The following is a 13,182-nucleotide window of genomic DNA, read 5'->3' as shown; positions in this document are numbered from 1 at the left end:
CCATTAATGAGTTTTAAGTGATGGAATGCACAAACTGACTATTCAGGTCATACTAAGAGCTGAGAGAGTGCAGTGTGACAGTTCAGAGCTGCACTCTAGGCCAAACTGGCCTGAATCCCAGTCCTGCCACTCACTATGCCAATTCCTTGCTTCCTCAGCTATAAAATGGGGATAATAACTGCGCCAGTTCATAAGGTTGTGAGTTACAGCAGGTAAAGCATTTACTACAGTGCCTGTTATACAATAAGAGCTCAATAAATATTAACTATCATTATTTCCTTAGCATCGTCTTGAAAGAAAACAAGGGGAGGTTTAAAAACAAAAAGGGTCTCTTTAATCTGTCTCATGTCCTGAAGTTTTCATTTATTTTTCGTTTCAAGACTCTGGCCCAGAAAAAGAAGTCCTCACCTGTTTGGGCAGAGCTGGCAAGCCCTTGCTGAGTCTGCTCACCATCCTCCTTAGTCTCGCCTCCACCTCCACCTCCACCATGCTAACCCCGTGCCCTGGTGGCTGGATTTTGGTCATGGTCTTCTTGCTGGTTTCTCGTTTTTTGTTTTCTCCTTCTCCAATATCATTCTCCACTTTTTCCCAAATAACTTTCCCAAAATAATTCATTTTGCAAGCATTTTTATTGAGCACCTTTTATGTGCTAGGCACTGTAGTGGATGCTGTAATGAGCTACCCAGACTCCCTTTCAGAAATGAAGAACTTGCTGCTGAGAGTGCAGATAGCAGAAAGTCCTCAGCTGTCAGTCCTTTCAGGAGGAATTGCCTCAGCTGAAGAAAACTTCCTCTTCCAACTTTCACACCTCCACATCCTTCTGGTAACAGCCAGCATCCAAAGACCCATCAACTTAGTGGAATAAAGTCCTGAGCCATTGCCTCAAGACAGCTCTGCAGGGTTACAGAGCTCCAGAAATGTGGAGCTGAAACCTTCATTGCTGCTCAACTTCTCCCTCTGCTCAATCCTGGTGTTGGTCCCCGGAGCACCCTCTAATCAACACCTTGACTTCCTCTTCAAGCTGCTTCTCAGGAAACCCAACCTGTGATGGGCCCAGGATATGCAAAGGTGAGCAAGCCATGGCCTGTCCTTCCTGGATACCAAGGCAAAATGGGATCTACAGCTTTAATAGAAAGCAGCTTATAATGGAGGAGGTAAAGTGCAATGAAGCCCACTTAGAGCGGGGCAAGATTAAGAGGAGTCCATCACTCTAGGATCCTAGAGGCCCTTCACCCAGGTTGTGGATCCAGTCAGCTAGCCTAAGATTTCCCACGGGCTCGGATATCCAGTCTGCATGCTAAGGCTGGTGTAGATCTCTGGGATGATACTGGAGGGGTTGGGGTGTCATTTAGTTTCCATCTAGGGGTGGGCTAGACTCAGGCCTGGGAATGGCTCTCACTAGGATGTTACCTTCTAAAATGACAAACTAGGCTGGGGGCATGGCCAGCAAGGGTTAAATGGCACTATCTCTCCTACTCTGCTAAAATTTGCCTGGAAACCAGGGAAAATGAGAACTTGGCAAAATGTTGTCTATGTCCAACAAATACCACAGTGAAATAAACAATTCTGACTGGCATCTTTGAGTGCCTTGAAGACTGATGCGGAGACTCAGAACCCCTCTGTGCCTCTGCACTCTGCCTCTTTCTGGGGACGAGCCAGGTCTATGGAAGCCAGCAGAAGCCAGGATTTCAAAAGACTCTATAGACTGAGGCCTTTAAACCTGGCTAGCTTGTTGGCTTTAAGGCCTGATGTCAGAAGGGCAGCTCCAGTGTCCAGCTGTGAAAGGATGAGCTTCACAATTGTTGGGGTTAGACGGGCTCTCCAAAGCTTGAAAGGGGGTGCCACCATGACAGGCAGTCTGTTGTGGTTGAGGGCTCCCACACTTGCATGTCAGATTACTCTCTACTCTGTGCTTTCTGGAATGGAGCTAACATTGTCTACATTTGCCCTCAAGACAACTATCTTCTGCCAACTCCCCACCTCTAATCGCTTATTGTAAGGTCTTTCTTAGCTGCTGCAATTTATTCAATTTTCTGAAGGCCTGCAGCTTAGGCCCATATTGTCATTTACACAAGCTCCTCTCATGTTGTTCATGGAATCATGAAATTGGAAGCCAACCCAGAAGCCATCTAATGCTGTCTCTTACCCGAAAGAGAGCCCTTCTCTAGAGCCTGGCAGGGCCGAATAGTCCCAGAGACTGGAATTCACTCTCGGAAGGCCGCATGAGTTATTAAAAGTTTTCCTTCCTTTGAGCCCAAACTGGTCTACCCTTGGAGTCACTTTTCCCATATGACAGTCTTTCAAATCATAGACTGGTCACACAAGAATCATTTTCTGAGTACATATGTATTATGTTTGTCAGCTAATCCTCATAACAATCCTATAAAGAAACCACAAGTAGGAGATACTCAAAAAGGTTAACTGATTTGTTACTCAACTAATATTGGTGATCCCTTCTCTTACCAGCAACAGAGCTGGGATTTGATCTTAGACCCAACTCCAACTCCAGTGCTCTTTATATACAAAGCAACCTACCTGCAAAAGAAGCAGATTCTGTGTCACAACCTTTCTGCTACACTTCCATCTACTCTGAGTTGGGAGAATTCATATTTGGATTCACAAGCCTGAGGGGTGAAGTTGAGAACCTGGCAAACAAGCAGGTGCAGATCCTTTATCAGATGGCCTCCAATTGGCTCATCTGCAGGTCTGAGGTTGGCAGAAAGAGATGGGGGCTGTGAGAAGGCTCTCAGGAGTATGAAGGTACACACGGCCATAGACACAGCTGGAAGAACAACTCTGGACTTCTTAAAGAGGGAGGGAGACTGAGGAGGCAGGCTCATTAGTGGTGCTTTTGCTGGCTTCATCCATCCATCACTAACAGCTCTGTGGTAAATCTACAGAGCCTCTCTGCCTTTATTCTCCTCCCTATACCATAATAACCCCAGTAGCTGAGTTAAGATTCCTTGGTTGAGCTTTGTGACTACAATTCTCCATGAAGCCAGTAAGTTCCTTCTATTGACTCTGGTTTCTCTGCTGTCAAGAGAGCAAAGCAATGTCTCTATTTTAGTGTCTTCTGTGTAGCAATTACATAAAGCAGCTAAGTCCTCAAGAAACAATATTTATAAATCATACTATCTCTGTTAAACACCCCCTTTTAAAGACTGCTTGGAAAGAGCGCTCTATTTTGAAAAGAGTGCTCTATTTCTTCCTATTAGATCCCCCTCAATTCCCTACTTCCTAGGCCTCTCCTACACAGAGGAAAAATAAAGAAATGAAACCATCCAAGCAAAATAGGGACAAAGACAGTTTCTCGGATTCTTTTCAGCCTCATCTGAGGGTCAGATCAGAAAAGCAAGGTGAACCTGGGCCAGAGACCACTGGAGAAAGCAGTTGGCAAACCATGTCTAAGGCCAAATTGGATTACAGAATCAGTTCACTCTTGCAAGCAGTGAGGCTGAGACAGCAGAATCCAAGACCCCTTCATCTGAGGCTGAGCTCAGACTATAGGGAACACCAAAGTGCTGTAACACAGTTCCCTTCATCTCACCAGCTCAGCCCACCACAAGCTCATGCAGATGACCTCCAAGCCCCAATGGCTTTAATGATGTCTCCTTCCAAGGACAAGGCTAGTGATGCCATGGCTTCCTCTGTGTGATTGATACAAGTGTCATAGGAAAACGCCAAATCAGACAGCCCACACCACTTAACACACTGTAGCCCTACCAGAGAACAGCAGAGTTGAGGCAAGGGAGATTTAATTTACACAGCAGCCACTTGGGGCCCAGTCACAGCTGGGGCAGTGGGGGGAATCTATAACCCAGAGGGCACCTCCCACCTCTTCCACTTGGAAGACCAGTCCTCACAGACCCTTAGATGAGGCTCCCTGGATTGTACAGAGAATGCCAGTCAAAAGGAGAGATTTGAGGACAAGGCTGTCTCCAAAGTCAGGGGAAGTCTGTAGCCTGGAGATGGTTGGCTTTATGGTGGCCCTGGGGTCTGAAAGACCAGTCCATGTCCTGGGCACAGTCTTCAGCCTAATGGCTCTAGAGGAAGCCCTCACGGCGGAACTGTTCCTGGAGAAGGGCACGGTACTGGTCAAATCCCCCTTCAACCCGGGTGACGCCGCCTCCTTCGCACACCCACAGCTCTTGGCACACCAGCCGGATGAAGCGCTCATCGTGGGACACCAGAATCACACCACCCTGAAAGACAGGAGACAGAAGGCTCTCAGGGGGGCCTTAAGGAGTGCTGAGGTCTGGGGAAGAATGGGCAGTGTGAAGGCCTACTCACCCTGAAATTGTTGAGAGCACGACCCAGAGCCTCAATTGTCTCCATATCCAGGTGGTTTGTGGGTTCATCCAGAATGTAGAAGTTGGGGCTAGAAGGCAGAACCCAGGAAGGTGTGGTCAGTTATATAAGGGTGGGAGAAAATGAACTCCTCTGATACAAAGGCAAGAGGGGATGAAGGGGAGGGTAAGAGCTCTAGAAAATGGGGCCTCACCAGGGCATGGTCATCTGAGCAAAGGCTACCCGGCTCTTCTGGCCACCAGACAAGCTGGCAACAGGGCGCACGGCCAGTTCTCCAGAGATGCCATACCGGCCCAGCTGGTGACGATACTCCTCCTCAGGCCGTCCTGGAACAGGGTCCACCCCATCATGGCCCAACTCCCTCCCTTCCCCCTTCCCCAGCCCACTTCCAAATGCCCATGTCCTTACACCTAGACTCGGGAGGGCTGCTCCGCACCTCCCCAAGGTAGGTCTAGCTGTAGACGTCAACCCTGGCCCTCTTTCCTCAACTCAAATCCCTAACACACCAGGAAACTTGCGTGCCAGCAGTTCCACAGCACTGACATTCAGGTCCAGCTGCTCCACATGGTGCTGGCTGAAATAGCCAATTTTCAGATTCCTGCAAACAGAAATGATGGTAGAAAAGGGGATGGAGGATAATGACCATAAAGGACTGTAGCTACAGTGTATGACTAGTTGGGGAGTGGAGGCGTAGGCCCTACCTGTGAGCATGTCTGATGCCCCGAACAGGTGTCAGGTCCCCCATAAGCAGCTTCAGCATGGTAGACTTCCCAGCTCCATTCTCTCCCACCTACAATTTTAAAGAGTGCATGTGTGTGAGACACAGAGGGAAGGAGATGAGAACTGGTCTTGGGTAGTCTCAGTGACTCAATTAAAAAAATATTTTTAAGGAACTAAAGAGAAAAATGAAGGAAGTATTAAAGATGCAAAGAGAACTTATATACCCGAGCACCAACTAAGTGCTGGGGATTTAATTCTCCCAATAACCAAGTAAGGTAGCTGTTATCTCCCTTTTAAGGACAAAAAAAACTGCTTAGTAACTAAGCTAGAAAATGACGTTCAGGATCTGAAATCTGAACCTGAAGCCTATGCTTTCCTTTATGTTCCACGGTTTAAGAAAACTCAGAGCTGAGACCAAGAAGACAAAATACTGCTCTAAGTATTCACAAAGTACCACATGCCAGGCTTTTCATCTCTGCTGGGCAGCCCTGTGTAGTTGAAGGATAGGGACAATTTAGTACAGAAAAGTCCTTGGCTCAGGCCCTGACTCCCGCTCCTGTGAACTTCTTCCCTCTGCAGAATGAGGGTCTGGGCCGATCCACAGTACATATGGAGGTGGGAGAGTCCCAGCTCATGGAACAGGGAAATAGTAATCATACCACACAGATGCGAGACTCAAGATCAGCAGAGACAGAGAGACGGCTGAAGATGACGTGCTTAGGATCATAGTAGAAATCCACTTCATCTAGTTGCAGAATTGGTGGTGAGAACTTCTCAAACCCATCAGGGAACCTGCAAGAGGTGGAGGTGAAGAGCACCAGGCGGGCCAGAAACAAGAGCTTCCCCACCAGTCCCTCTGACCCAGCACTCACTTCATCACTACCTCCAACTCCTTGTCCACGGGTTTCAGCTCTGGTCTGAGGAGAAAGGGGGCGCTCTATATTTATGACTTTAAAAAAATAACTATTTGTTCTTATCACATAAGTAATATACTTTCAGAGAAAACGTGGAAATAGCTTATATTTCCAACACCGAGATAACATTCTTAATTTAGAATACAGTCATGCACCACATAACGATGTTTCAATCAACAACAGACTGCATACAAAGGTGGTTCCATAGATTGTAAGAGCTGAAAAATTCCTACTGCCTAGTGACATCATAACATCACAGCGTAACACATTACTGACGTGTTTGTGGTGATGCCAGTATAAGCAAACCTGCCATGCTGCCAGTCATGTAAAGGTATAGCACAAATAATTAGTCATAGGACATAATACTTGATAATGGCAATAAATGGCTATGTTACCTGTTTATGTATTTATTATACTTTTTTTTGTTTTAAAGTGCACTCTATTTATACAAAGTTTGCTGTAAAACAGTATGCTGTTTCATGCTGGCAGCAGCCTCATATACCCTGATCGCATCTCCTGATTGCATCATTTTCCCCTGTGTTTGATTTAACCTCATGGTTTTATAAATTTAGTGTAACCTAAGCATACGGTGTTTAAAGAGTCTACAATCACGTAATGTCTTAAGCTTTCATATCCACTCCCTAACTCACCCACAGGAACTTCCAATCCTGCAGGCTCCCTTCATAGTAGGTATACTATTTTTTTATCTTTTAAACTATACTTTTACTGTACCTTTCTAGTTTTAGATACACAAATACTTACAATTATTATAACTGCCTACAGTATTCAGCTCAGTAACATGCTGTACAGGGTTGTAGTCTAGGAGCAATAATCTATACCCTACAGCCTAGGTGTGTAGTAGGCTATACTATCTAGGTTTGTATTAGTGCACTCTATGATGTTCGCACACGACAAAATTGCCTAATAACGCATTTCTCAAAACACATCCCCGTCGTTAAGTAGTGCATGACTGTACATTCTCCTAACTCACGATATGCTGAAAAAATAAGATTATCCTTTTTGTCCTCCCAGTTAACATATTATGATGTATGTTTCAATATCACAAAATCCTAAGCCTTATGATTTTATTTTAGGCTTCCTACCACCAGTACTTCTAGAAAGGTTGTGTCAAGATTAAACCTTTAATGCTCACCATCCTTAGTCACTAAGGAATGAAAATCAAAATAACAATGGTATATCATGGCATACCCAGTAGAATGATTAAAATTAGACAGATAATAAACATGGATAAGGGTGTGGAGAATTGGAACCGTCATACAGTGCAGGTAGAAATGTAAAATGGCACAGCTGCTTCGGAAAACAGTTTGGCAGTTCCTCAAAAAGTTAAACACAGAATTACCATGTAACCCAGCAATTCCACTCTAAGGTATGTACTCAAGAGAACTGAAAACATATGTCCACACAAAAATTTGTATACAAATGTTCATAGCAGCATTATTCATAAGAGTCAAAAAATGAAAACAATCTAAATGTCCATCAACTGATGATTCAATAAATAAATGTGATATATCCATACAAGAGAACATTATCTGCCCATAAAAAGGAATGAAGCACTGATATATGCTGCGACATGGATAAAACTCAAAAACATGCTAAGCTAAAGAAACCAGACATAATGGTTATGTTGTTATGATTCCATTTATATTAAATATTCAGAACATGCAAACATACAGACAGAAAGTAGTATAGTGGTTGCTGAGGTCTGGCGGCAAGATTAACAGAAGGCAGTACAAAATACTCTTCTTTTCTACAGAGGAGGGGGTTAAAGTTGGTTTCCAGAAAGGGGGATGCCTAGAATGGGAGGGTAAGGGGTGGCCTGCAAAATGAGGCAGAGAACAGGAGTCAGGACCTGGTCAAGAACATTGTACTCACAGCTTCTCGAGCATCTTGAGTTTACTCTGTACTTGAGAGGCTCTATTGGCATTGTAGCGAAACCGGTCAATAAAAACCTGCGAGTGGATGAGTGGAGGCATTGGTCAGGCTCCCTTAGACCCTACAACTCTAATACCCATGGGATGCAGATCCCAGCCCTGCCTGCTCTCATACCTGGATATGCTGACGATACTGCTGTTGTGCCTCATATTCACGCTGCTGGTTGAGTAGCCGCTCCTGCTTGCTCTTGATGAAGGTCTCAAAGTCTCCTCGGTAACCATCTAACCGCTGGCTGTGCAGGTGGATGATGTCTGTGGCTATGGCATTCAGGAAGTTTCGGTCGTGGGAGACAACCAAGATTGTAGAGGGCCACGTCTGAGAGGGGTCACAGGACGGCAGGCCCAGTTTGGGAGGGCAGTCAGCTTCCAGTCTCCCAGGTGTCTTGGAGGCAGACTTTCCCCAGATGTACTCCAGCACCTATAGGCACTTACCTGCAGGTAATTCTCCAGCCATAGGATGGCTCTTACGTCCAGCATGTTTGTGGGTTCTTAAAAAGTGTATGGGGGGGGGGGACACATATGGGATTAAAGGGCTAGAGAACTAGGAACTTGGGTACTGCCACCCTTCCCCATCCTGAAGTCATGATGCCCCATTTCAAACTCACCATCTAATAAGAGAAGATCTGGTCTAAGAAAAAGAAAAATGCATGGCTTGAGGTTTTAGATCAGTGACTCACTGCTACTTCCCAAGAGCCAAGGCCCAGAAAACTCACCTAGCAAACAAGGCCCGGGCTAGGGCCAGTCTCATCCTCCAGCCACCTGAGAACTCCCTAAAGACAGAGAGAGCTGCATCAGAGGAGGGTGTTCACCAGGGCAGGCAGGGGCAGAGCCAACGGTATTCAAATACAAGAATGGCAAGGGCCACCTACCGGGTAGGCTGTTGCTGCATTTTAGGAGTAAAGCCAAGCCCAGCAAGAATGACTGATGCCCTATGGGTGAAGAAGTTGAAGAACCCAGTTGGAACAGGTAACAGAAGAGAAAGGTGAAATGTGAAGGAAGGATGAGGGAATTTCAAATACCTGGCAGGTGCCTTGTCAGCCTCAATCTCTTCTAGTTTGGCATAGATTTCTGCCAGCTGTGCAGCTTCTGAGCCCTTGGCCCTGTGGTGGGAATGGGAGGAAGAGCAATCAGCCTGAGTGGGGGCAGTTCAAAAGGATGTCCTGCATCCTAAGCAACTGGAAAGCAGGCCACTGGCTGCCTTGTTGCTGGGACAGGAATAGAGTACAGGAAGGACTTACTCAAAGCGGTGAGGGCCGTGGACATTGTGAAAGGAACAAGGGTTTGAGAACCTCACAGTGCTGAATTCTAAGCTCTGCTGCTCATTGGGATAAGCGTGTGAATTATAGATTGTGACAATACGGCAGGTACTCTATGAAGGAGGGCTGTGCCTCATATTCACGCTGCTCTTGTTATTCCCTAACCTGGAGAACCTCACCTGCCAGCAGCAATCTGGGCGCTGAGCTCCCGCTCCTGCCTCAGGAGGTCTTCTCGCACAGTGTCACTCTCCAGCACACTCTGCAGGGCAGGGGTGTCATTTCCAGCAACCTCCTGCTCTACGTGCAGCAGGGAAATATGGGCTGGAACCCGCAGGCTCCGGGTGGCCAGCATCTTTAGCAGCGTCGTCTTCCCCAGCCCATTCCGACCCACCAGCCCATAGCGGCGGCCCCATGCCAGGTTCACATCTGCACCAGCCAGCAGTACCCTGCAGGTAGCAGGAAGAAGATAAAGGGTACTCTAGACATTAAGTATATAGCAAGTTTAACAGAAACCTAAATTATTTTCACCTCTCCGAATCCTCCTTTAAGTGGAAAGAGAAAAACACCACACACATCCAAGTGCCACTCACTCCCTCACCTGTCGCCAAAAGACACATCAAAATTCTCAATTCGCACATCGTAGGATTTGTTCTTGCCAGATGACTCCAAACGACTCTCCTTTCTGCTGCCTGCCTGGCTGGCTGAAGCCTCTTCCAAGACTCTTTTAAAGAAAGAAATGGATAGCTTTTAACACTTCCAACCACCCTTTCGTCCCCATAGACACTGCTCTGCTCTCTTTTAAACCCTTCTTGTTACACTCACAGAGGGCTGCTGGTCTTGAGTGTATCCTTCTCTGATCGTTTCTCCTGCTTTGCCTTCAGTCGAGCCTCAGCCTTCTCTAGCTTCTTTGCATTCACTGTCTAAGGGTCCAAACACAACCATTTCACCCTAGCATGTAGGTTCAGAAAGGAACCCCCAGAGAGAACATCTTGAATTAACCATCTCAATTTACCCATGACGAACAAAGACTCAGGGAATGACATAATCAGAAATCCCCCAGAAAGATATTCCAATATTACAGACAGCCAACTTCTACCCCAACCATTAACACAGCCCCTTCCCCTCTTCCTTCTCCTCACCGAGGACTGTTCCCTCTTTAGCAGTCCTGGAAGGTTGGTGCCACAGTCTGTAAGCAATAAGAAAAGCAGTCACCTTCTCCCTGAGGGAAGGGAAACTTAACATTTTGCATAATAGGAGCCAGACACAAACATTTTCAGGAAAGCCTTACAAGACTGAAGATAGCTAGCTATCCTCCACCCTACACTTAAATAAAAATTAAAAGAAAAAAAGAAAATCTCATAGATTAAGGATACAGAGACTGGGGCAGATAAACAACTCTTACAAGAGGATGCAGTTGGTTAGCAAATCACAAAATTGGGAAGGGCGAACCCAAGACTGTCCAGCTCCAAAGCCCATATGCTTCCTACCATTGACAAGAGCCTTCCAACCCTACTCCCTTCATCAACGGGCTCTTTTGCCTTCAGTAACAACACCAACTAACTTCTACAATCTTATCCTATGGAAAAGAGGTACCACGATTCCTGAGCTCCAAGGAGTAGGTGGCTGGGGGCTGAAAGCTGAAAAAAGAAGAGAGTAGCTAGTTCAATCTTCCCTGACTCTCACCGTAGTTCTCCGTTATCTTTGACAACTGGATGGGGGCGTCTAGGAGCACCTGGCTGTTTCCCTGGCTCTGTGGCTCAGCCCTTGACAGTAGAGACAAAGCGCAGAGTTAGGAGTTGAGGAAAAAGCTCTACGGCCATCAGACCTTCTTCCCTCACCTCTTGTTTCTTGACCGTCCTCCCAATACCTCCACAAATCCCCCTGCCCTGGCACGTACAGGCGCAGAGTGTTGTACATGCGCTGGCACACGGCTCTGATGCCCGCGTCATCCTTGCTGTCTCCGGACACCTCTTGCAAGAGTTCCCCAACAGCTTCCACCAGGTCATCCACAGACTCGAAATCCGCGCTGCCGCTGTGCAACACGCCTGCGTCAGGCGTGGCAGAACGAGAAAGATACCGGGTAGGGTGGACATACAAGCAGTTTTAGTCCTCGAACCGCAGCCCCAGTCCCGGCTCCAGACCCAACCGGCCCTCGGGACAAGAGGTCACGCAGAGGAGAGGCCTAGCAGCGGACCCCCGCACTGCCTTTCCTTAGTCTTAATCCCAGACTTCCACTTCGGCCTCCCCAGCGGTTTGATTCGGTTCCGCTCACCCGTCACGTAGTCGAAGACCTGTCCGTCAATTTCGGGGAACTCGCTCCGCAGGATTTCAGCGCAAGTCGCCATGTTCCAGTCGGGCTCCCGTCCACGCAGTCGCCGTCAGACCTCGGCAAAGGCACGCCCCTTGCCCTGCCCTCAAAAGCTCGCCCTTCTCCTAAAGCGCATGCCTAATGGTGACGTAAGAAAGGCGCGGAGTGCGCCGAACCCGGTGGGCGGGGTGAATGGGGCTAGAGGAGCCGTGCGCAAGCGCCCCTCAGAGTCTACGCCTGAGGTGCTCTCTGCGCTTGCGCACCGCCCTTTCCGCTGAAAAATTAAGTCACACGTGCGGTTCTTGTTGCCTTCTGGGAGGTGGGGATCCCAGAGGCGGCAGTGGCCGGGTGCAAGGGAAGTCACAGTGTATCAGGGCGCTAGATAGCAAAGGTCCAGCGGGTGGGAACCTCGCGAGAGACAGGGGGTTGATAAAGTACACTGGCCTTGCTAGAGTGTACGCCCTCCCTTAAGGCGCGTCTGCCGCTGCGCGACCAGCCGAGTCCATCTTGGAGCCATCCTAGAGCTTTGCTGACTCACGCTTGTCTCTGAGCGCTCAGAAGCCCCTTGCGCAGGTCTGTGCAGGCGTAAGTTTTATTACGGTTCCCAGGCTTTACGAGCTTCTGGTCTCAGCCTGGTGGCCTGCCCGCCAGCGACCTGCACTCAATCCGAATTATACCCGTTCAGTCCTGCCACCACACTAGCGCACAGCCTTGGTCACCGCCAAAGGGCAAGACAACCTGGTCCACAATACGGCCTGTATAAATTCATTGGTATTTAGTCCCTACCTACACCTACAGCAGACTTCACCCTGAATCTCAATAAATGACTGTAAAAGGTTATTTACTTTCACCGATAATCCTTAGGTAGAAGTTAGGAATTTCCCCAAAATGATGCTACTTTACATTTAATGTGAATAATCTCTGCTCTAAAGTTGTCACCTAAAATTACACCATTATCTATTCATTGTTGTGAGGAATCAATCCTGATATTTAAAGGTTATAGAAGCCATTAAGCCCCTGGAGCTAATAACCACTTTATAGGAAACGGAGTTCTACCAGGGCAACTATCTGGTTTCAATACATTGCAAGAGCTAAGGGAGAACCTGATTATAAATTATAAATTATAAAATTTAGAGGCGTTCACCAACTATGGTGGACCTTGTTTGGATTTGGATGCCAAGTGTAAAAAATTTTATAGAACAATTGGATTGTGTGAACAGACTAGATGTGACATTAAGGAACTGGCTGTGAGTTGATGACTGTTGAAGTTGGATGATAGAACGTGAGGGTTCATTATATTTTGCTACTACTGTTTATTTAAACTTTTTAAAAATTAAGTTTATTGGAGTAACAGTGGTTAATACAATTACATAATTTTCAGGTGTACATTATAATCTGACATCTGTATATTCTATTGTCTGTTTACCACCATATTAAGGAACTGGCTGTGAGTTGATGACTGTTGAAGTTGGATGATAGAACGTGAGGGTTCATTATATTTTGCTACTACTGTTTATTTAAACTTTTTAAAAATTAAGTTTATTGGAGTAACAGTGGTTAATACAATTACATAATTTTCAGGTGTACATTATAATCTGACATCTGTATATTCTATTGTCTGTTTACCACATTTGTTTATTTTTGAAATTTTTTGTAATTTATTTTTTAGGTTTAAAAAGGCTGAAACCAAGCAAGGGAAAACTGGTGAGTAGATTCTTTGATGA

The 13,182-nt window shown here is 46.5% G+C and overlaps 1 protein-coding gene across 1 annotated transcript; it reads right to left on the bottom strand.

Moving 5' to 3' along the window:
- Window positions 1-3,749: 3,749 nt before the first annotated feature.
- On the bottom strand, window positions 3,750-12,847 carry ABCF3 (ATP binding cassette subfamily F member 3). Its single transcript, XM_006925774.3, has 21 exons — window positions 11,423-12,847; window positions 11,048-11,195; window positions 10,834-10,913; window positions 10,290-10,336; window positions 9,973-10,070; window positions 9,749-9,871; window positions 9,330-9,596; window positions 8,914-8,994; window positions 8,764-8,823; window positions 8,608-8,664; window positions 8,500-8,522; window positions 8,327-8,382; window positions 8,010-8,210; window positions 7,836-7,912; window positions 5,901-5,945; window positions 5,688-5,820; window positions 5,010-5,098; window positions 4,815-4,906; window positions 4,502-4,634; window positions 4,291-4,378; window positions 3,750-4,202 (listed from the first exon to the last, which is right to left on the bottom strand). Exons 1-21 carry the CDS (start codon window positions 11,493-11,495, stop codon window positions 4,044-4,046), a joined length of 2,130 nt encoding a protein of 709 aa, XP_006925836.1. The 5' UTR covers window positions 11,496-12,847; the 3' UTR covers window positions 3,750-4,043.
- Between the last annotated feature and the right edge of the window lie 335 nt (window positions 12,848-13,182).

The sequence above is a fragment of the Pteropus alecto genome, unplaced genomic scaffold (assembly GCF_000325575.1).
Source record: "Pteropus alecto unplaced genomic scaffold, ASM32557v1 scaffold88, whole genome shotgun sequence".
NCBI lineage: Eukaryota > Metazoa > Chordata > Mammalia > Chiroptera > Pteropodidae > Pteropus > Pteropus alecto.
This window is presented reverse-complemented; position numbering and strand designations above follow the sequence as displayed.